The 24,398-nt window shown below is 31.5% G+C and overlaps 2 protein-coding genes and 1 pseudogene across 2 annotated transcripts in view; 1 reads left to right on the forward strand and 2 right to left on the reverse strand.

Annotated features, from left to right (window-relative positions):
* The first annotated feature begins 1,614 nt into the window (after window positions 1-1,614).
* Window positions 1,615-3,462, forward strand: LOC111633805. The gene is made up of 5 exons (XM_023378439.1): window positions 1,615-1,772; window positions 1,951-2,267; window positions 2,352-2,474; window positions 2,546-2,779; window positions 3,148-3,462. Exons 1-5 carry the CDS (start codon window positions 1,730-1,732, stop codon window positions 3,178-3,180), a joined length of 750 nt encoding a protein of 249 aa, XP_023234207.1. The 5' UTR covers window positions 1,615-1,729; the 3' UTR covers window positions 3,181-3,462.
* A 5,399-nt stretch (window positions 3,463-8,861) lies between these two features.
* On the reverse strand, window positions 8,862-9,683 carry LOC111633793 (annotated as a pseudogene).
* Window positions 9,684-17,173: 7,490 nt separating this feature from the next.
* The window catches only part of LOC111633798, a 10,222-nt gene continuing 2,997 nt past the window's right edge, over window positions 17,174-24,398 (reverse strand). Inside the window, exons 2-6 of the mRNA XM_023378429.1 lie at window positions 18,858-19,465; window positions 18,377-18,693; window positions 18,170-18,292; window positions 17,865-18,098; window positions 17,174-17,497 (exon numbers count right to left, since the gene is read on the reverse strand). Coding sequence (XP_023234197.1) covers window positions 17,465-17,497; window positions 17,865-18,098; window positions 18,170-18,292; window positions 18,377-18,693; window positions 18,858-18,900 — 750 coding nt within the window. The 5' untranslated portion in view covers window positions 18,901-19,465 and the 3' untranslated portion in view covers window positions 17,174-17,464. The remainder of the gene's footprint in view (window positions 17,498-17,864; window positions 18,099-18,169; window positions 18,293-18,376; window positions 18,694-18,857; window positions 19,466-24,398) is intronic.

Raw genomic sequence — 24,398 nt, forward strand, 5'->3', positions numbered from 1 at the left:
ATCAACAGATGGCGCATTTCTAGTGGAGTCAAGTTAAAACGAAAACTCTATATGTTTCAGTTCTACTTCTGAGTTTCTGTTTTCAGGTAATGTGGAGTCCAGGCTTAACTGTGTACCAAATTTCAAATTTCAACCTTCAACTCCTAATCGTTTGGGCTGTGCGCTTCTTATTATTAATCCGAGTGGCTATTTCAAACAGTAATTTTGGCATCTAAAAATAATATTGTCGACGATATCTACTTTAAAATTGAAAAGAAAATTTCCGGTAATATTCAAAAGAAAATTCAGAACCAACAAGAGCTCTTCCTCTTTTAAGTTTGGGAATTGTATAAAATATAAATCAAATCAACTTTAATTAATTCCTCGCCTACTGAACTTTAGAACATGAACGATCCGCCTACTTAATTTCGAAGAGAGCTGTTCCGGAAAATACAAGGATTGGAGACTTTATTACTCGATCAACAGTATAATATAAGCTATTTATCCTGCCCGCGCCTTATTGCACGCTCTTTCTCTACTTACAACCTGATAGCGAACGCGATTGTAATTCGATAATGGAAGCGATTGTAAATCAATGCGGAACGAATTTCACGTAACTTACATTTAGCACCATACTAACTTTGTAACCTTAAATTCTGATATATAAACTAAGTCATGTATATTTAAAATAAACTGTTATTTATGTTATAAACATCTCAGAGAGCTCTTCTTCTGTTCTCTTTGTTCACTCCATTCCGGGTCCAAACTCATAAGTAAACGCTCGCGCAAACTTGTGGTCTCTGTATTGACTTAAGAATACAGTGGTGTCATCCTGACGTGGTATCGAAGAGATACCGGACCTTCGGTCACATAAATTCTGTCTCTCGCTTAATTTAAAACTCATATGTGTTGGAGCACGATTTTCCTCTTGCGTGGATTATTTGTAATAAGTTAGAACATCTTCAAAGAAGTTCTGCATTTTTTGTAACATAATATGTTGTTTTTTGAAATTTAAGTTCTTTTGTAGCTGATTTGGTGAGTTTAGGGCAAAGTAGCTGAGGGATTGAAGGGCGTATCCCGCCATGTAATAAAATACTGCAAGAATAGTCGGAAATGCCACAGTAAAAAATCTCAATTACTTATATTTTTTCGGTAATAAGAGAAATCTGAAAAACGACCACGAAGAATAGGAAAAAATAAGAAGTAGAAGAGCCAACAATTTTCAGTGGCACTTTGAATAAACTAATGCCATTAGCAATAGATACCCTCAGGAATCCTGTCATAATTGTCTAAATATAGAGATCTGTTGGCCCGTATGAAGCAGTGTCGTAATAATCTAGCAACGATTGCTCTAAAGCATATTTTCATTCGTCCTAATTTATTAAGAGAAATTTGAAACTTTTCTAACATACAGTTATATTACAATTACTCATAAATTATGCAAAAATAGAATAAAAGTCTAATGTTTAATATTTCAGACAATTACCTCTTACTTTATTTTATTAATAAAGTGCTCACCTGATGCAATAAGTCATTATAGTAATTCAAAATACTCTGTAAAGCGACTTATAAAATTATAAATTTAATAACTAAGGAATAATTTATATTATCAAATGTTTTATCGACAATAAGGTTGAATTTTTTACACATGCAAGGTAAGTTTATGCAAATGACTGTTGTCTTACTGAGATTAAAAGAAACTCGAATGCTTTGAATTTTTTTAAAGTAGTAATTGATAAATTTCCTGATAATGGCCACTTTGGAGCAGATTCGAGAATTCAGATCCGATAGAGGTAATAATTAGCAACTTGTACAACTATAATCGGTTTATGTATTTTTTTTCCTTTATCGAATAGCATGTTCACGTGTTAACATTTCTAAATAATTAAGAGATAAACGTAATGACGTGTTATCAAAGGTAAATGTGATGAGAATATCGATCAAAATATAAATATTCTTTTTTGAATAAAGGTGGAAACACCGTGTCAGTTTGCGTGGGTTGTCGCCACCCCTCTTGGTCGGATTATTATGGTGCACCCGCTTGTAGACGTTGTACAAGATTATTCGTGAAAGCAATTCGAGAAAGAAGGTGTTACATTTGTCGTGCATATATGGGATTGTGTCTTTCTACAAATGATCCTACAAAAAGATGCAGATTTTGCGATCTAGAAAGGTTATACAGACGTGGATTGAAACCGATAAGATTTGGAGTACACGACGATAAATGGTACATGCTGGATATGATTCCTTATATAAGAAGAAGAGTAGTTATTGATTATGACCCTGGAGTAAGTTTTACTGTAGAATCTCGTGTATATTATAAGATACATAGAACAGTTTTATTTAAGATTAATATTATTTAATATCTTTAGATACCTCTTGTACACTATGAAATGGGTATAATAAATCGATTCAAGTACAACTGTTTTCAATCATATTTAAGATGGTTTGAGAGATATTTATCTGAGAACCCTTTTATTAACGAAGAGGGATTGGTAAGTTAATTGACCTTTTTTATAGACTTTATATGTTTTGAAAAACTAATTAAGCTTTTTATTTTTAAAAGGAACTATTACGTTATGATTTGTTAACGAGAGGATTGACTATGGCAGCAATTCTCGAATGCATAGAAATTCACGACGTGTTGAAAATTGAATTTCGTTACTTTGATCCATATCAATGCCTAATTTTAGATAATCAAACCTGGTCAATTAATATTTTATATAATGTACGCCAATTTCTTGAGAAATGGAGAGAAAACGGCCCTAACGAAATCGATGTCTGGATGTACACAGTTTTGGTAACCATCTCTTTTCTATTGAAATATACAGTCTATCGTCGATATAGCTTCGTTATGAATAGCTCTACTGTTATAAAACGCCAACGAATCCTCATGAAAGGATCTATTCTATAAACACTAAAGACAAAACTCATCTATTTTAAATATCACCAAGTAACGTGAATTTCAAACACTGAAAGTAAAACCTGTTTATCCCTCATTACTATATATAACTTTTCTTTGTTTATGATGTTCAGTTCACAAACACAAATAATTTAGTGCACGTTTCAAAGCTGAACACATCTTGGAGCTAAATCGATGTTCGACTTTATATTTTTTAATCATTTGATATATTGTTTTAACACCCGTATATCTATGTCTCTTTCTAGGGTATAGAGGGCACAATGGATTTAAATTTATAAAAATTTATCATCATTTTCCTTTGCACTGTTATTGTATAAAACTGAGAAATTGTATCGTTGTAGTTATATTAAACTCGCCGACATTTTCACGAATGATCTTACAATGTTCAATCTTCACCATTTTAATTGTATTTAAACAAAGATAAAATGGAAAAGGTATGTGCTTGAAGATTAAAAAAACATGAATTTAAATGTGACAAAATGTTAATTTGCAGTTTTTTGTGCTTGTCGTTACAAAATTTTAAAATATGCTTTTTGTATCGCTTTTAGACTGATTTAATAAATGCTTTTTGAATATAAAGTTTACAAAATATTTTGTAAAATTTACAGACAAAGAAGAAATTGGTAAATGATTTAATGAATGCCACAAAAATATGCTTATCGAAAGAAATTTTTTACTCATATTGTTTTCCTTTAAAATATTCTTACAAGAGCTTATATTAATTGCGTAATAAGTAAGATATTTCACATTAAAATATTAATTTAATGTGAAAAAAATGAATTTCATATGATAATGGAATATGTGGAATAAGATATCAAGTAAAACGATATTTCTATTTATAACATTTATGAAATTTCTCAGATAAAATACGAGGAGAGTAAATTGTTTTGGAGAAGTCTTGTAAATAAATAAAAAACGAATATCAAAAACAATAAGATACATCGTATAAGGGAAAAAATCAAAAAGAAATGAAGAATATGGTGCGTAGACATGATCAAAGAAGTTACACAAGTTGTCGATTTCTAAAGAGTTTTAAATTGGACAAGATAAGGATCATGATCAAATGAAATTTATTTTAACTAACTGATGGCTGTGGGAGTAGACTTCATCTCGTTTTCCTGGAGATCGGAGTTTAGTTCGGCTCAATTTTACATTTTTAATGGCTCGTCTGTCTCAGATGTGCCAGCACTTTATCTGACAAGGTGGCGGTCAGAATGACTAATGAAAACTACTGATAGAGACTAACGTTGAGATCGAACTAAATTTTAGAAATAGAGCATTCTGCTGTGTTTTCTTCGTTGCATTTTCATCTTTATTACAGTAGCTAAAGATCAAATAAGTGAACTGCAATATTTCCAACCTCATATCGTTGATCTACAATGTTCATTCTACATCTGTACGTTGTACGTGTCTATAATGTTTTGTGGTAATTCGTACACAACTATTGAAAACGTGGTGTAAAAATTTTTATCTGATGGATATAAAATATATGTAAGCAAGAGTATATGCAATAAGAACACGAAATAAACATACTTGAACTGTTCAGTTTCAGAAATGTGTTTATTTATTGTAAAAATAAGTTATATCTAATGACAGTTATTCGTATAGATAATTATAGCATTTTTATAACATTGAATTAATATCTAAATTATGAATTTGAAATAATTTTTGTAGATGTAATCTAAGACAACAATTTTATTATCGATACATTGTAGACAATTGTAAATCGTAGATAATATATTGTAGATTGAAGCAGTTGTCCTGTAACTACTATTTCTTAATTATTCACTCTTGTGGCCAGCTGAACATGCTCCGACACAACCATACGTAAAATGTATCAGAATCGGTAATTACAGTGTATAATTACCATTCATATCACTATGGTTTTTACTTAGTGGATATCGGTATGTGATTTATCGATTATAACATTTTTCTCTCTTTTTAGAAAATATATAGTACTGGATTCTTTGGATACACTCAAGCCTCAATTTAGTGCCGCTCATTATTGGCTCTTAAAATTAGCACTAAACAAAATAAAATTGAAACTCGAAATACTTCAAAGAGGACATAAGTAATGGGTATGCAAAGTTATCTGTAAAAAGAACAACTGTGTAAATATACCCAAATTTGGTATACACACTGTTTTGACTGTACAGTTTTACTTTTAAAGAAAAAGTTTAATTTTGCTTTGCATCGCGCTAGAGCACTACTGGCGCTGCCGCATCGTTAATGTATTACGTACAGTACATTGTGTCATTTTCTAACAAATTTCGTGAATTAAGAAACAAATTACAATAATTTTATTTCAATAACAGATGTGATTACAGCTGTGGAGTGCAGAATTCATAATTAAATCAAAGATATGACACTGATTCCTCCATTCCTTGCCTTAAAACAGTTCAAATAAAACAGTTTTAAAAGCACGGAATGAAGTTTTATTCGCTGGACTGCTCAACTCAATTGACCTGAATCAAGTTGTGAATTTATAGGCAAATGTGAATTTTGCCTATTAACACATCTAAGTTAAAAACATACCTAAGAAGCTTCGATTATAAAAGTTAAGTTAGCTCGATAATAAAATGTTAGACGGTCAGGTCTGATGACTGTCGCGGTCATGACGTTGGAAACGATCGATTAAGCATTCTCTCGTATGAAAAATAATATTAAAGTATGATTTAAAAATGAAAATGTTGTACTCCATCTTGTATAAAACTTGTGGGATTCAGACAGTTTATCTGTACAACGGTGGAATGAAGTCTTTTTGCAGTATACCTCACCGCATTCGAAGCACACGCTCAGGTGACATTAGAAGCACTCGCCAAGATGAGTTCTCATCCAAAAAATAACGAGCAACAATAAAGGTAGCACGCTGAACTCTCGCCGTTGGCACAGTGACGGGCAAAACTTTAAACACAAGGAAAAATTCCACCTAAACATAACATAATTAAAACTATTCGTTCAATCATGTTCATATGCTTATAAAAGTAAATTAATAGGTGTATACAATAATAAAAGGATAGTGTTTGAATAGTTCTTCCAAAAAGTAGAAAACCAGATAATTTATGATGACAAAACTTTAAATACAAATGAATAAATAACTACAAATTTTCATATAAATGTAAATAATTAAGGATGTGTAAAAGTATAAAGAGATCAGTATATATCTGTGTACAAAATCATGTCAAACGTGTGAAAAGGTGTAAAAGTAGCAAAGAAAGAACCGGGACAAATTGATAGTTTATGTCACAGTTACAAAACTGTCTTGCTGTTAGCTACTCAAATAGGTAGGAATCAAACTGCTGTGTACAACTATACTAAAAAGGTAATAAATACAACTCGAGAAACAATGATGGAAGACCTTCTATGTTTAATGCAAGAGCTAATAGGCAAATTTTGAACGATGCAAGCAACAGTGTGACATCAGCATCAAAACTTATCAATCAATCAATTAATCAATCAATTAATTAGATCAATCAATTAGAGTTAAAATTTCATTCCTGCACTGTTCAAAAAGTGATAAAATCAGGACGACTGAAAAAAAGAAATGGTAAAGAAAACCTCAAGAAACTAAAAAGCATAAAACTGTAAAATTGACTTATGCATCAGATGACACGTCCTGGGATACAGAATGGCAATAGGTTTTTTTTTTTTTTTTTGTTTAAATGAAAAAAGTTCAACTGAATGGTTCAAATGGTCTATTATTTTCATTAATTCCAAAAAGAAGAGAAGTTTTTATCTCGACGACAGATGGTTAGTGGTTTTATTATGATGTGGGGTGTCATTTCTTGCAAAGAAAAGTCACCTATTGAATTCATAAATAAATGAATAGATTTAAAAAGTATTAGAACCTGATTGAAATTACTTTACTTCGAAATTTACTAAAATTAGCAAAGAAGGAAGTAATATTTTATATAAGATAATGCTTCTGTCCATTCATCTTGCAGCACAAACAATTGGCTTTAGCAAAAACAAGTTTAACTGTTAGATCATTCACCCTAATCTTCAGATCTAAACCCGAATGAGAATATATAGGGTGTGCTTTCAAGAAGTATATACGCTAATGGCAAACAATACAGTTCAGTAAAAGACTTAGAAGTTGCAGTGGAGAAATATGGCATGCTATACCATACTTAAAACATTTTTATGAGTATGCCAGACTGTATTTTTGAGGTTATTCAAAAAAGTTGAGGGTCCACAAGATTTTACTCTATTATAAACAGTTATTTTTACAGTTATATTTGAAGTTCTGTCAACGTAAATTACTTGGTTTTCTACTTTATGGAAAAATATTCCAACACTATTTTTTAATCATTATATAGATCTATTAATTTGCTTTTTCAAAGCATATGAACATGATTGAACTAATAATCTTGAGATATTTGTTTAGGAATATTTGTTTGTATTTTCAGTTTTGTCCACTACTGTGCAATGAAATTTGTTAGTAAACATGTGGCTCTTCGCCGAACTAAATACGGCATAATTTCAGTATTCACCTCAACAAACAAGTGATAATGAGGTTAATTATTCCAGGACACAAATATGTCTTACGTTTCTCATCAGTTGCAGTAGAAAATTGGCGCATAACAAATATTGATAAAGGTGTACATACCTCAATAATTAAATCTTTACAATGAACACACAACATTAAGTTCAATATCATTTAACTGTAACCTCGTAGTTATTGAACACGAAGAAATATAAAATAATAAAGAAATGAATTACTGAATTTACGAGAGTTATGCTACATCATCAAGTGGTTGTAAAAGTTCTCCGATTATTATTAACACCAGAAACCAATTCTTGGCTTTTCTATATAAAAATGCAAGATTTCTTGCAGAACTTTTATAGTGTCATTGGCACTACTGCTGCCACGAGAATTTTCATTTCTTTTTCAAATTTTCACCACTATTACAATAGAAACTTTTTCAAAATTTCAAATGTCCGATTAGTTTGAAACCTCTTTCTGATTTCACATTCAAAGTATTATTTTTACCGAAACAAAAAATATTTTTCTAAGATTATTAACAGTCAGAAAACCTCTGTAATCTTTTAATACCGAGTTGACTTTTCAGTGTCATTGGTATGACAGGAGTAATAACAGCGATAATAACAAGCTGTAATACACAGTAACAAAGTAATTATGTAAACAAGTAATACACAGTGAAATTGTGCCATCTGTCCAAGAAGTGTGAAGAACGTTTTTAGGTTTTTTATTCGAATTTAGTTAGAAAACTACTTTATAAGAAGCAAGAATCCAAAGAAGAATATGTAATATTAAAGAACTGAACGAAATATACGTAATATTTCGTTCTAGCGGACGTTTTTTCTTTCGGAAAATCGAAACAGCATACTCAGAACAGTGTGTGTCCCAAATTTTGTTGACATGTTTCTAATATTTTATTTAATATAGATATTTGAACAGCTTAGTGTTTAACTGTAAGAGATTGCCGCAAATTAATTTATAAACGGTAAAAATTTTCTAAATTTTGTTACATAAACATACCTAGAAACGTTCATGCAAGATTTTCAAACAATAGCAAGGATTAACAGAATACTTTGTTATATTGAAATTCGCTATATTGGATGGTGTCAAGAGTGAATTCTATGTAATAAATTCTACAGATTTAAAACGTTTCAAGAATTTTTTACAGCGAAGTAGAACTGAATATGTCAATTGCTTTCTCTTACAACTCTATTTACCTTGCCAATACTCGTTGCTGCTCTGACTGAACTCAAAATACATTCAGGGGTTCAGTCAGATCATAAAGTCTCTGTTAGTGACCTGACGGGTAAAAAAAGTAAGGATTTGCCGAATCCATGTAATTAGAAAGGCGGTGAAAGTTACAGAGTAAAAAAGAACTAAATATTGAGATACAGACATACAGTATAATAAAATGGTTATCATAATTTTAGAAATTAAGAATTGCGTGGTATGGAAGCAATAGGTAAAAAAATATATTTATAAATATTTCGATTTTTTAGTCGATTTCTTAATATACGAGAAGTAGAATAATCTAGAAAATAGACAAAAGTAACTGATATACATCCCCAATGAAAATGCAATATTATTATTGGAAATGTCACAATCTAATCCTTTCCATATTCTCCAAAAGGCCCATATTGTAAGAAAAACACCAATAGTCATCTGAAAAATTTGCAAAAAAGTAATGCAAGAAGCTATACGTTTAGAAATTTTCAAGCCAGCTGTCATTAACGCATAATAAGTGTACATAAAAGAATGTACCAAGTAATTCGTTGTGTAAAACCAATGAATAAATCCTGCTAGATGGCTTGCTAAATACCAAGCAACGATCAGTGTCACGATGTGATGATACCAATGTAAAAACATTAATTTCTTTTTTCTTAGCACGATAAATATAGTATCGCCGAATTCTACGACTTTAGAACAAGCAAACATCCAACTCCAGAAAACAGTGGGTTGAATATTATTCAGAAGTTGGGGTAAGAAACAAACTGAATATGAGAAACCCAATTTACGAATGACTTGTACCAGAGTAGGAAGAGTTCTGACGGTGCCACAAATACTGAATATAGCCAAAGCCGAATTCCAGAAAAGTAGTAGTTTCTTCAATTCTAGAGCATTGCGATTTTTCATGAAGCGCTGAATGCCGAAGATCAGAACTACGTATAGAAGAGACAAGTACAGGGAATGATGCCAATAATTTTGCAGCCATACTAGTCTGCTGTCTTTATCGACAATTTTTTCAAATTCAAACGGATCAGATTTGATTAAAGTAATGTTGTAATCTGATTTCGTCATCTTGAAAAACCTAGAATAATAAAATTACAATATTATATCATTATTACTGTAAGTGTAATTACAATGTACTCGTGTAATTACAGTGTACTCCACGTGTAAAAGTTTTAAATAATTTCATTATGAAGCACTTAGTCTGAATGGTGAGCACGGAATAGTTAGAGATAACCACAGAAAAAAATGTAAAAGATTAAAACTATTGAAAATATGAAAGATTCAACCGGAGCAATAAGGAATAAAGTTAATTTAAAAATGTCTTCTCTATTTTGTACAAATTAATTTTAACTGTAACGTTACTCAAGTCTAAAGTTAAATTCTAATAATAAGGAGGACATGAATGGTGACAGAATATTTATAAGATGAAGCAAAACTAAGGTTTATAGATAAACTAGAAATGGGTGGTGGATTCATTTAGAATGAATGTGTCTAATATTAATCTGAAATTGTAACACGGTGTTTTGAATCATATAGAACAAGTCAATACTTCGAGCAAAAGAAATGATTCGGGAATAACCGAGTGAATTTCTCGATTAGTACGAAAATCTAAAATAAATTTTTCAGGTTTTGGCACAAGACATAAATTTAATAGGTGTTTTCCTATTTACGTGAATCAAGTTTTAATCACTGATCTTATTTTAAATGCCTATAATAGATCAGATATTGAGAACAAGCAGTGGCACATTTAGAAATGTGACGCCTTTTGTCTATATTTAGATGTCGCCCGAACGATTAGTGCCAATTTTGAACCAAAATCATTCTATTTTACAATTTAAATTCTGAAATATTTGAATTTTTTTAAAAATATTTCTATATCGAAAGGGCAAATTGCACAATTGGTTCTACATATATTTATTTTTTTCAGTATTTTACTCTTATTTTTAGTACTTTCAATTTTTGCGCCCTCCAAACTAGGCCCATTAGGCACAGGCCTATTGGGTCTAATAGGAAATTCTCAACTGAGAACAGAATCATAGTTATGTTTAATAAACTTTCGTCAGAATACGCAAACATTTTTCGTATGTAATCAGCCACAAGACTCATTTTGAAACTCAATTCAAAACTAAGTCTCATTCTCACATTTTTAAACATTTGTTTACTGAGTTACAATTTGAAAAAATTGTAGACCTATAAATTCTGGCTGTCGTCTGTCTGTCTGTTTTTCCTTAATCTCGAAAACGGTTTCGGAGAAATGAAATTGAAGACTTGAGTTGAAAAAATAAGAACAGGAGACCCCGATTAATTATAGAAACAAACCAGAAGTAACGTCATTTCATTTCAAATAATTTCCTATAAGCGAATGTAAACAGTACCGAAGAGTTTGTTTACTTTAAAAATCGTCCCACCAGTGACCAAGTGATTCTCGTTCTATGAACACTGGGAATTCTGTCGTAGGTTTGCGCTTCTCCAGGATGGGCTGGAGATGATTGTTTTTTTGGGTTTTATCCACATCTGTAACGCCTAAATAGAGGTCAGTTATCCTCGAAAAGACCTCCCGGAATGCATCCCACCCAGGCATATCGCTTAAGTGCTTCGTTGCTCTAAATTAACAAACAAACAAACTTTAAAAGCTTACTAAATTCATTTACTAAAGCTCCGTCTAAATGTTCTGTTTGTTTTCTAAGAAATTTTTAAGTACACAGAAAAATACACATAAATTTAACAAATTGAAATTTCGAAATTCTTAACCGTTTTGTAGTAGGAAAATTAAGTATTTATAAAAATGCAAGAGGAAAAATGTGTTGGTACGATTCAGACTAAAAAACAATGGGTAATTCAATCTGTTTTTTCTTTTATTTTAACTTTTATGGGTCAGTAAGCTGTTCATTTAGATTTGAACTTCAACTAAACAAAAATGTTATACGAAAGAATCGTTCAACACTGGATGTGAAACGATTCCTACTAGTTCCGATTCCGGAAAAGATCCGACCCAAAACTATGTACCACTAAAGGTGTAATAATTCGAATATAAAATTAATTTATTTTCTAAATTATTAATTCGATGTAATATTTCATCGTTAAATTATACACTTTTTAACTTTTTGAGTAAAAATTTAAGGAGAACAAAAAAATACAGTTTTCTTTCCAACTTTTTATTTCCTTAGAAAGTTAATTTAACGAGGTTGCAGCCGAAGTTTTCAACGCGAAAACGTGTACGTCGGGTGTTCAACGCCGCCTTCCCGTAAGCCTAGAAGTTTGACAATGGGCATTTGAAAGATCGAGCATAATTCCACTGACGTTCAAAACGCCATTACGTTGTAAATTCTTCCTCTCGAAACTTAAAGATTTTAGAATAGATTTAGATAGATTATATTATAAGTTTTATATTTATTTTCTGTTCTTTTTCAGAAAACACGTGGCCAGCCCGTTAGAGCGAGGCGCGAACTCACGACCGAACTCCCAGTGTTCAAGGAATGGAATTGCTTGGCCGCTGGTAGGCTCATTTCGACCACTTAAAGGAAATATGTTAGAGAAAGTTAATTTTATTCATTACAAGTAAGTACAAAATCTATATGTAATTAACAAACTTAGATCTACCTGACAACATTTAAAAACGTACAAGTGTCTCCTGCTACAGATCAGCATAGAACATGTGGACACGAGTCTGATCGGAATTCCCCCACTGACCCAATTATTTATTAACAGTTTAGAAATTAAAGAAATTTTAACAAAAGTTAACAAAACAGTAAGAAAGTCTATCAAGACTTTGTCCAAATGGCCAACTCTAACAATTCCATATCGAAACATAGTAAGCGTTACCGAAATAAAATTGCGAGCTCTGAAATAGGCTCTATTAGGCACGAGAGTAATAAGAGTTGAAAATTTTTTAATTTCTGGAGACAATTGTATTCAAAACAACAATACGCAAAGATTCATACCTTTATTGCCTTGAAATGGCGAAGAAGATAAACCACTGATAGCTTTACGAGAGTTTTGACTCGCCACTTACGGATGGATACGTGAGGTTTTCGAAGTTTCCTTCGTTTGTCTAACACCTGAAAAGCGAAAAGTATCCAATACTAACTTCTCCCGGATGGAGTGACTCTTGGCACGTCGCCCAAATGTTATGTTTCCTTAATCTTCAATCAAATTGCAATTTTTAAACTTCATTTTATAGATTATAATCACTTGTGCTTTTCCAATTCTATTGTATAAATATAGTTCGTATTGCATAAACGGCGTGGCCTTTCCTCTTTTCACAGAATTAGTGGTTTTTTTTTCTAACATATTCAAAATTTTCCTCGTCAATAAACAAGAAAACAAACGTTTACACCGTGATAATATTATAAATTTTACGAAAAAATAAAGTTAATAAGAATATTTGATACAATCTACTTTTAAAACATAGCACGAATTGTTCTTCTTTGTATAACGTGGCGTTTTCCATATAAATTCTATTTCTTATATAAAAATTACACATTTTGAGATAGTATCACAGTTTCAATGTTTTTGTGTTTATTCATGCGGATTATTTCCAGTTTGTTAGGAATAAACAATTAATTCTGTAAAAAGAGAAAAGTTTACGCCATTATAATGGTGTATACTTTTCTCTTTTCACAGATAAATAATAATATATATATAATTTAATATTTAAGAGATAGATAGAAAGAGAGAAAAAGAAACATGCCACTCAGAAGAAACAGTCCGGATCAAAAATTTATTTTACCTGCCCAAAATACTGTCGGATATGATTAATTAAATGGGCCTTTTAATGCCCTCAGATTAAATTTAGGATGAAATTCCTCATTAATATTTAATAAAATACAGGTCACAAAAATTTCAAGTGTTGGTAAGATAACCTTCAAATAATTCATCAGCATGAATATTTATAATTGAGTGAGTCACTACAGTCAAACCTTGTAAGTGATTTATATTTTTATTTTTAAAACTGATTCACTTTCCTTTTACTTATCTTTAATGAAATCTAACGTCATAGTAATTACGCAAGTAATCGGGAATACTTGCAAACTCGCTAATTTTCCTCTTCAAATTGGCAGTTTTATTACTTCAAAAATTTATTTTTCTTCGTTATTTTCTTATTAAACTTCAATTTCTTATTTAATTTTAACCAAGTTAGTATATAAGGAAAGTATTTTGTATTAATTTTGTTTATTAAAAATAGAATAATATAAAGGCGAGAATTATTTATTTATTTATTTTTATTTATTTATTTAATTCTTAGATTGATTTTGGGTTACGTTCTCTTACAATTGAGGGACAGCAGATTCGTAGGGTGGATACTGTTAAACGTTAGTTTAAATTCGTGTAATTAAACTACTGTATATATTAAGACGTTAACTGTTTAGTAACTCCACGAATCAAATGATGTATAATGAAAGAATATTCCGAAAGATTAATAACATACGCAATTCTAATAATTCGCGCTGAATCGCTTTATGATTTAAGAATTCATTACACGAACATCAAAAATAGTTCATCCATGCAATGTGAGAAAACTGAAAATTATTAACAAATCTTTATAAAAATATTTTTAAAAATTTAATAGTGAATTAGATGAAGATGCTCATAGTGGCTAGTGTCTAAAAACACTAATAGATTCACGTCTTACAAACGTGCTTGTCTGTTTAATTTCTATTTCCATCGCTAAGGCCTCGAGGCAGACGGCATACATTTACACAGTCACGTCCTTGGTTGTACACATGCATAAAATTTATTTAGACAGAACGAAAATGGCTACCGTTCAAAACGTTCAGTCATTATTCGTTTAAATTCCTTATAATCCTCGACCCCTTTAATTTTTCTATCCTTTTGTGAGAATTCTCGCGCTATGCCAGTGAGATTTAACTTCGCTATTGCAAACATTTGTGCCTTAATCCATGCCGCAAGATTCTTCAAATGAGGGAAGCAAAGATACTAATCCTTCTATTCTGCCCAGCGTGGCTCGAGGGTTTTCCTCCACTTTTCTCGGAAAACAAGCTAACTATGCTCGGTTAATTGAGTGTGGCAAGAAGAAAAAGTAATAACTATCCTAAAATCCGAAAACTTTATTGTAACCAAAACCTGTCTAAACCGGTTTCGGTTTAGACAGGTTTTATCTTCGACGGACGCCTATCGAAACTCCTGGTGAAAGGCTCCACCTTCGAACACCCCACTCTTGCAAACCAATATGTGTGATTCTGTAAATAGAAGCAAATCAGACTCCACTCTGTAGACACTAATACGTGAGAAGCCGGGGGCAAAAGGGGATTTCCCACTTGTCACTTAATCGTCACGGGTTGGTAAAACCCGCCCACATTGTCGTCGGATGGTTAAGAGGCCAAATACTTTCAGTGGGTATTTCGATGGGAGCCAAGTAATGACAGGTAGACAGATTAAAACTAAACAAGAGTTTAATTAGTATAAATCTATCTAAACTAGGGTACATAGCGAATACAAATACATAGCCAAAGATATAATATAATAACATAAAGATACAAATACAGGCGATATTAGATGATATAATTGCTGCGCCACTAATTTCCTTGTTGCGTGTCTAAGTTTTAGACGCAGAGAAAATGGTTACACTTATCAATCCAAAATATTTCAAACCTTTGTTGATCGTGAATATGACGTCGTTCTATAGTCTTGAGGGAGATTCTATCGAAGAAATGGCGAGTGTTTTCTCCGGGGACTGGATCAGGTCTGTTTTATGGAGGTAGAGGCATATAGAGCTTCTTCTTGCTCTTCCTTTTTGCACTAATGTAGTCTTGATGGTGATTTCTTATGACAAACATCCGGAACTCTTGGAGTCTTATCCTTTTATGCGTTTAGCCAGGTAACCTGGTCATGTGATCTGCAATTACTTGGAAGCGAAGGTGGCTTTTGCACGTGCTAGTTCAACGATGGCTTTTGTTCACATAATAGTGCAGCTTACTTTACTCCCCTTTAAATAATATTTTATGTGAGTATTTTACCTTTTCTTAATATATTATTTTCTAGAGATGGTAACACTTAAAAGAAAATTTTAAGCTGCTGCTTCTCCTACGTAAGCTATCACTGTTCCCGTGAAAAGCTAAAACAGTAGTGTTATCTGCTAGTTCTGGATGCGGCAACAATGATTCAAGATGTCTTTAAAGTGCAGGATAGAGTTGTACGCGATGTTCCACATACCTGGATTCCTGCGGTCAACCTCGAGTGATTGGGATGACAATGTTATGTTGTATAATCACCTGCACTCCTGTCAGTGAAATAAGATTGAAAATATTTACAATCTTTTTTTAGGGAAATTAATGTTTTCAATACATATTCATAAAATTTAATACATCATTGAATATTATTAATTCGATAACGTGCTCTTCGGTTCCTCTTCAATAACGTAGACAATGTGAAGTCTCAGTCCAATTATGCAGAAATATTTTTAAATATGAATTTATGAAAATAAAGAATTTTGAAAATTTATAAGCACTTAATAAAATGTCATCAAATTATAAATTACAGGTATTTAAATTTCCATCTTATAATTTACTTTTGGCTGAATTTTAAAAACAGAAAAAAAGTATATTTAAAATAGTTTCAGAACCGGCTTACATCTTTACATTTGGCGAAAAAACGTTTTCGGCAATGAGTTGTTTAACTTTTCCGGCAATAAAGATAAAAGTACTGTACAACGAACAGATGTAGAATGAACATTGTATATCAACGATATAAGAATGGAAATATTGCAGTTTACTTACTTGATCTTTAGCTTCTATAATAAATATGAAAATGCAACAAAGAAAACAGAGCAGAATGCTGTATTTCTAAAATTTGGTTCAATCTTAGCATTAGTTTCTATCAGTAATTTTCATTGGTCATCCTGACCACTACCTTGTCAGATAAAGGCCTGGCACATCTGAGACAGACCAATCATCAAAAATTTAAACTTAAGCCGAACTGAATTCCGATCTCCAGGACAACGCAATGAAGTCTATTCCCACAGCCATCTGTGGGAATAGACTTCATTGCAGAAGTTAAAAATCATTTCGTTCGATCATGATCCTTATTTTGTCCAATTTAAAACTCTTTTGAAGTCGACAACTTGTCCATCTTCTTCGATTATGTCTACTCACTATATTCTTCTTTATTTTTTCCGTTATACGATGTATCTTAGTGTTTTTGATATCCGTGTATTATTTATTCGCAAGACTTCTCCAAAACAACTTACTCTCCTCGTAATTTATCTGCGAAATTTCATAAACGTTATAAATAGAAGTGTCGTTTTACTTGATAACTTTTTCATATGATAATGGAATATATGGAATAAGATATCATAATAACGAAAAATCATCATATGAACTTTCAAGAGGATCCGCGTTTCATCTTATTCACATTATATTAATATTTTAATGAGAAATTTCTTCTTTATTACGCAATTCATATAAGTTCTTGTAACAATATTTTAAACTAAAACAACCAGAGTGAAAATTTTTTTCGAAAAGACTATTTTTTGTGGCATTCATTAAACCATTTACAAATTGTACTTTGTACATTTTTTATTCAAAAAAATTTATTAAAAATCAATATAAAATCGGTACAAAAAGCATATTTTAAAATTTCGTAACGAGAAGCACAAAAAACTGCAAATTAACATTTTGTCACATTTAAATTGATCTTTTCTTAATATTCAAGCTCATACCTTTTGTCATTTTATCTTTGTTTAAATACAGTTAAAATTATGAAGATATTTTAAGCGTCGTTTGTAAGAAATCAATCATTCATTCGAATGTCAGAGAATTTAATATAAATCCAAAGATAGAATTTCTCAGTTTTATACAATAATTGTGCAAAAAGAAAATGATGATAAATTTTTATAAATTAAAATCTATTGTTCCCTCTATACCCTAGAAAGAGACATAAATATACGACTGTTAAAACAATAAATCAAATAATTAAGAAATATACAGTCAAACGTCGATTAGCTCCACGGTGTGTTCAGCTTTGAAACGGGCACTAAATTATGTGTGGTTGTAAACTGAACACCATAAACAAAGAAAAGTTGAATATAGTAATGAAGATTAAACAGGTTTTACTTTCAGTATTTGAAATTCACGTAACTTAGTAATAATTAAAATTGACGAGTTTTGTTTTTAGTGTTTATTAAATAGATCCTTTCGTGAGGATTCGTTGGCCTTTTATGAGAGCAGAGCAGTTCACACGGAAGCTATATCGAGGTTAGACCGTATATTTCAATAGAAAACAGATGGTTACCAAAACTATGTACATCCAGACATCAAATTCGTTAGGGCCATTTTCTCTCCATTTCGCAAGAAATTGGCGTACCTTATATAAAATATTAATTGACCAGGTTCGGTTATCCAAAATTAGGCATTCATACGGATCAAAGTAATGAAATTCGATTTTCAACACGTCGTGAATGTTTATGCATTCGAGAATTGCTGCCATAATCATTCCTCTCGATAACAAATCATAACGTAATAGTTCCTTTTTAAAATAAAAAGCTTAATTAGTTTTTCAAACATGCCAATTCTATACAAAAAGGCCGATTAACTTACCAATCCCTCTACGTTAATAAAAGGGTTCTCAGATCGGTTTCTCTCAAACCATCTTACATATGATTGAAAACAGTTGTACTTGAATCGATTTATAATACCCATTTCATAGTGTACAGCAGTTATCTAAACAAATTAACTAATGTTAATCCTGAAGAAAAATGTTCTATGTATCTTATAATTTACACGAGATTCTATAGTAAAACTTACCCCAGGGTCATAATCAATTACTACTCCACTGTTTATATAAGGAATCATATCCAGCATGTACCATCTATCGTCGTGTACTCCAAATCTTATCGGTTTTAATCCACGTCTGTATAACCTTTCTAGATCGCAATATCTGCATCTTTTTGTTGGATCATTTGTAGAAAGACACAATCCCATATATGTACGACAAATGTAACACCTTCTTTCTCGAATGGCTTTCACGAACAACCTTGTACAACGTCTACAAGCGTGTGCTCCATAATAATCCGACCAAGAGGGGTGGCGACAACCCACGCAAATAGACACGGTGTTTCCACCTTTATTGAAAAAAATGTTTATATTTCGATGGATATTCTCATCTCATTTACCTTCGGTAACAAGTCATTACGTTTATCTCTTAATTATCTAGAAATGTTAACACATTCGATAAAGGAAAAAAATACATAAACCGTTTATAGTTGAACAAATTGATAATTATTACCTCTATCGGATCTGAATTCTCGAACCTGCTCCAAAGTGGCCATTGTCAGAAAATGTATCAATTACTACTTTAAAAACATTCAAAGCAGTTGAGTTTCTTTTAATCACAGTAAGACAACGGTTCATTTGCATAAACTTACCTTGCATGTTTAAAAAATTTAACCATGTTGTCGATAAAACATTTGATAATATATTAAAATTATTTTTTAGTTATTAAATTTATAATTTTATAAGTCGTTCTACGGTGTAATGAATTACAATAATGACCTATTGTATGCATCAGCTGAGTGCTTTATTAATAAAATAAAGTTAGAGGTAATTGCCTGAAATATTAAACATTAGACTTTTATTCTATTTTTGCATAACTTATGACCAATTTTAATATTACTTTATGTTAGAAAAGTTTCAAATTTATCATAATGAATTAGGACGAATGAGGCGCTGTCGTTTGGTGTTACGACGTCCACCGGTTTGACGTTGGGTGTATGCGACTCCTCCTCCGCAGCTTTCGGAAGCAACTTTATTACTGGACGCGAATACGAGGCGCCATCCTCGGACTCTGCGTGGCCCGAGATATTTCTCTTCTTCAATTCTTTGAAATTATTCATTCTGCAAAGAAAACTGAGCAAATGTTGTGAAAACAGATCTTGCATTAATTAAGAAAGATTCTTATTGTCTTAATTTCATCTAAATTTTAAGTAAAAAATATATAAATCATTTATTTTAAAATTCAATAAAAATTTATGATATAAGATTGTAAAAACGATCGTTTTAATTATAATTAAAATTTGAAAGTCACAAATGAATATTATCTTTAATTATTAAATATAGTAATTTTAATCTTTCCAACGATTTTTAATAATTTGAAAAATCGGTTTCTACAAACTATCAATTTCAAGAACACAAAATATTGTTGAAAATACAGAAATTCTCATTAATCTAAGTATAGCGGTGTGAACTTCATATGAGATATAATGTGTATATAAACCATAGCGGGGATAAAAATTTAATGTATTTATTTATTCTCATTTTGCTTTAACAAATCCATTGAATTTGGACTAAAGAAAATAACAATAAAAAGGGTAAAATGTGTTTTCTAAAATAAGTGGAAAAACCCCATTCGACGTCTCTGTGACTAAACCGATATATTGGTATGTAAATGGCGCTTTGTCGAAAAATCATTGCAACTAATTGTGATATTCGGCTTAACAATGTTTAAAAATACGTAAATTAGAAAGTCCGTATGCATTTTGATAAAACGAAAGCATCTAAATGGCGCTTTGTCGGAAAATCATTGCAACTAATTGTGATATTCGGCTTAACAATGTTTAAAAATACGTAAATTAGAAAGTCCGTATGCATTTTGATAAAACGAAAGCATCTAAATGGCGCTTTGTCGGAAAATCATTGCAACTAATTGTGATATTCGGCTTAACAGTGTTCAAAAATACGTAAAATTTATAAATTACGTAGTCCGAACTTACCGATAAAATCAATGCAAATGATGAAAAACACAGAAACACGCTTGAAATCAATGACTTTAAATCGCACGAACCAATAATCCAACTGTTCGCAATAACAATAGTCGACCGCTCGCAACAAATTGTCAGAGTTTTATTGTTGCCTCACAACAAAATTTAATTGATTTTTCAGCGAATTTCTTGATTTTTTCCTTTCTGTCGCTGAAGTGACTGGTTCTCGCGGAACGTTTCTTGAATATACATTCGTGTTAACGGTAATATGTAAAGAAAATAGGATATTCTCGTGTTTCGTGTCAATATAAAGGTAAATAAAAATTTTGATTTTATGATGATTTTTCGAACCGAAAAAAGATTACAGTTAAAGTATAGTAACCCCCCTTTTATCTACCAATCTTTTAATGAAGTTAAACTTTTGTTAAATTAAGGTGTCTGAATTTTACAGATAAAAGCTCATACGTGATAAGAACTAGGAAGCGAGTTCTTATTATGTATAAGCGCTGGAATATACGAAAAACATGTGAGATTCGAATAGCCCTGGGTCTACTTAACAATTTAAATATCAAGTTAAAATAATAATAAAAATATTCTTTTATTTTGGGTGTGAAAATAACGGTTTTCTAACGTGGGAAAACTGATAAAAGAGTTACTTCCTATAACGAAAGTTTAAGCATCCTTTGTTTTCCACTTATCTGTCACAAATCTCACCACCATGGGAATTGTCGACCCCCTCAATAATTCCCGTTTTCATCCGTTCACGTGCGAAAATCCCAGTATGCTGATTGGTCGCAAATGAAGAGATATAGAAAAAGTTTGGCAGAATTCGAAGAGTACGCCAGAAGATCCCAGATGAGATCGACGTAGTCCATATTTGCTCCATAAGGCCAACGCCCTTTGTCGTATCCAATCGAGTCAACTATAATGATGAGTTAATATAAAAGAAAGGAAGATATATTTTATATTGTGCCTATCAAGACTTCTCCATGAACAGAAGTCAGAGAACTGGAGAAATGAAGTAAAATCGACAAATCAAGAATATAAAGTCAACTAATAAGAGGTTGTATGTTTATCATGAATTTGTCAGCTCTCTTTCTCACGGCGCGTAGGGGAGATCGGGGCAACTTCGGCAAGCGGGGCAAGTTTGTCAAGCGCTTTTTTTAAAAAACAAATTAAAAGGAGAATTTGGCTATAGGTTAGGCAGTTGAGTTTTATTAGTGGCTTGTTGAGTGTAGTGTTTTTATTGTTCTCCAACAAGCGTAGTTGAATTATCAAGCAAATTTTCATTTTCGTTGAATTCCATATAATATTTTTTTTCCATTTATATTGAATTGGCAGGTTTTGTTATAATTCCATGATAACGAAAGTTACTTTTCCTGTTAGAAGGATGTAACTTCAACTTATTCACGTGGCCAGATCGTGGCTTGGCATTCTGTTCTCAGGGTTGTACTTAATGTTTCGAAATCATGACTAGCGGGGTAAGATCGGCAACATAAAGCCACATTAGAAGCAAAGGATAAAAATCAAACAGATGATAAATGAAAACATGTTTGCATTTGTTATTCATGTATATATGTCTTTGAACTTGCATTTCGTTGTAATAATATTAAATGGGTGTTGGATTTGTATTTCTTTGTTTTAATAGTGAATTCCAACTTATACATTGTTAATAACATAATTTTATATACGTGCCTATCTTGCCCCATTACTGTTGCCCCTATACCAGGGGCAACTTTAATAAAAATAATTAAAATAATTACAACTTTACAAAAAGAGAGAAGTTGCCGATCTTGCCCCTATACCCGGGGCAACTTCGTCAATTTCTCTCTTCTTGTAAAGTTGTAATTATTTTAATTATTTTTATTTCCAAACTGATTTTAACCAGTTCTATAGTAAGGTAACATTCCAATAGACAATATGCAAAGCTTTTTTTTCAGTTTACAGCAGTATTTATTACACAAAATTTAAGTAAAGCTTAACATGCCGATCTTGCCCCGATCTCTTCTATATTTTGATTTATTCGTGGTCTGAATCGATTTTCTTTGAAATTTTAACTCTGTTACCATTTTTGTATGATTTTGTTTATTATAGTTTATTAAATATTTCTTTATTATTTGTTAAAGAAATGTTTCTTATTAACTCTCTCAATTAAATCCATATCATATACAAACGCGTGTTAATCCGCGTATCTAAATTTGATTAACTGGTGTCAAACGGAGCCTGACATAGACATGGACTGTGAAGTCTAGATCTACGACAAATCATTCTTAAATATTAATAGCCCTCCCATAAAAAGTTTTAATGATCGAATCTCACGATCCGAAACTACGAGAACAGATTTCACTTAATCTGTGCCGAGTAAGTGGTACTCTTGGTTAGTACCTCCGCTTAATCTCACGAACATAATGAAATGTATTGAATGACTTAACATCCTTCTCCTTTACAAAGTGAACTCCTTTACAATGACTCCTTCAAAGCGAACTTTTTCCATCTAAGAGAACTCCATATAAGTAAATACAAACAGCTCTTCGATTCGTTTCAGATAGATTCCTTTCTAGGTATCTATAGAAACTTATATGTGAGCTCTTTCTTTCTCTCTCTCTTAACGAAGAACGCCAATTTGTTAAATCGGTTAAATCGTAAACGCAACCCTTACTTTAAATATTAATTTTTGAGCAATAACCTTAGTAAACGGAAATTGTTATTGTTTAATTTGTGTTTGGTGCACTTACACAATTCGTGCCTTCTCCTCGTGTCGAATCTAACAACTTACAAACGCGACCGCTCGCGCGAACAAGACGGAAATTGAGGCCATTTAAGGTTTCTTTGTCTACCTTAAAGACACAGTGGTGACAGTCCTAACAAACTTGTCATTGCAGTCTTCGCCGAGGTGATGTCGACCGTTTGGTCCCGTGCGAAGCATAGGAAGCGCTTCGCGCATTGTCACAATGGTATTATTCTATTCGAAAATAGTACATTTTTTGAAGGCGCTTTAGTACGTTTTGAAATTTTATTGCGGCAACACTAATAGGAAGGAAGAGTAAAAGAAAGTAAGAGTTAGAAAGAAGAGGAAATAAAGGAAGATAGGAAAGTGTGAAATAAGCAACCATAAGGCCCCACAGGACCCCATGGGCGCTTGCATCGCCTTTATTAAAACAATATTTACAGAGGAATACAAATAATTAACAGTAACATTTTTACATACAGATGCAATTAACAGAAGGATGCGTATCTTTTGCATCAAAGTATATACAAACATATTAATGGATAAATAAATAATAATTAAACACAATGGATAAATACAGTTTTGGTTACATTAGTAAACAGTAAATTTTTGCTTACATAATAGGAATTCGAATGGTTGGTTGAATAATTTTATACATATTTACAGTTTTAACAATTTAGAATGGAATGCAATACTTATTACATTAATGAAAATTAAATATACAACAGGTATAATTTTAAAGTTATACATTTAGTAATCAGTTGACAAAGAAATTTTGATGCAATCTTACAGATCGAATTCCATAAACTTTTAACAAGAAATTTTGACAAGATAACTTATAACTTAATAATTACACTATGTTATTCGTAGCACAGTTGAATTTATATACATATAACACAATGGTATTAGAAACCATCTTTGCAACATTAAATATATTTTAATATACGATTTGGAGTAGTACAGTAGAGCGTCGTTTATCCGAATCAATTGGAAACTGAGGTTGTTCGGATAACTTATTTTTCGGATAACCGATTATGTACGAAAAAATATATTAACCTATCCTTTGATGAAATTTTTCTCCGTTGCTTGTCGCTTCCCGCTGAATTTTCGTTGATGTTAAGCCTAATATAAACTTTTTAAAATAATAATCGAGGCTATTGTATCGTTAAAAATTATTTCTTTATTTTTTCAAACAAAATAAATATATTGAAAAATATAAAAACAAAAAAAATTATACGTTAGAAGTTGATCTAGTATCAAAAACGTTTGATTCAGCACGACACAGTCTGAATGGAATGCTTTCAGTTAATCAACGTTTCGGTTGATTGGCATTCGGATAATC

This window comes from Centruroides sculpturatus, unplaced genomic scaffold (assembly GCF_000671375.1).
Source record: "Centruroides sculpturatus isolate CEXI.00-Female unplaced genomic scaffold, Cexi_2.0 scaffold723, whole genome shotgun sequence".
In the NCBI taxonomy this organism is placed as follows: domain Eukaryota; kingdom Metazoa; phylum Arthropoda; class Arachnida; order Scorpiones; family Buthidae; genus Centruroides; species Centruroides sculpturatus.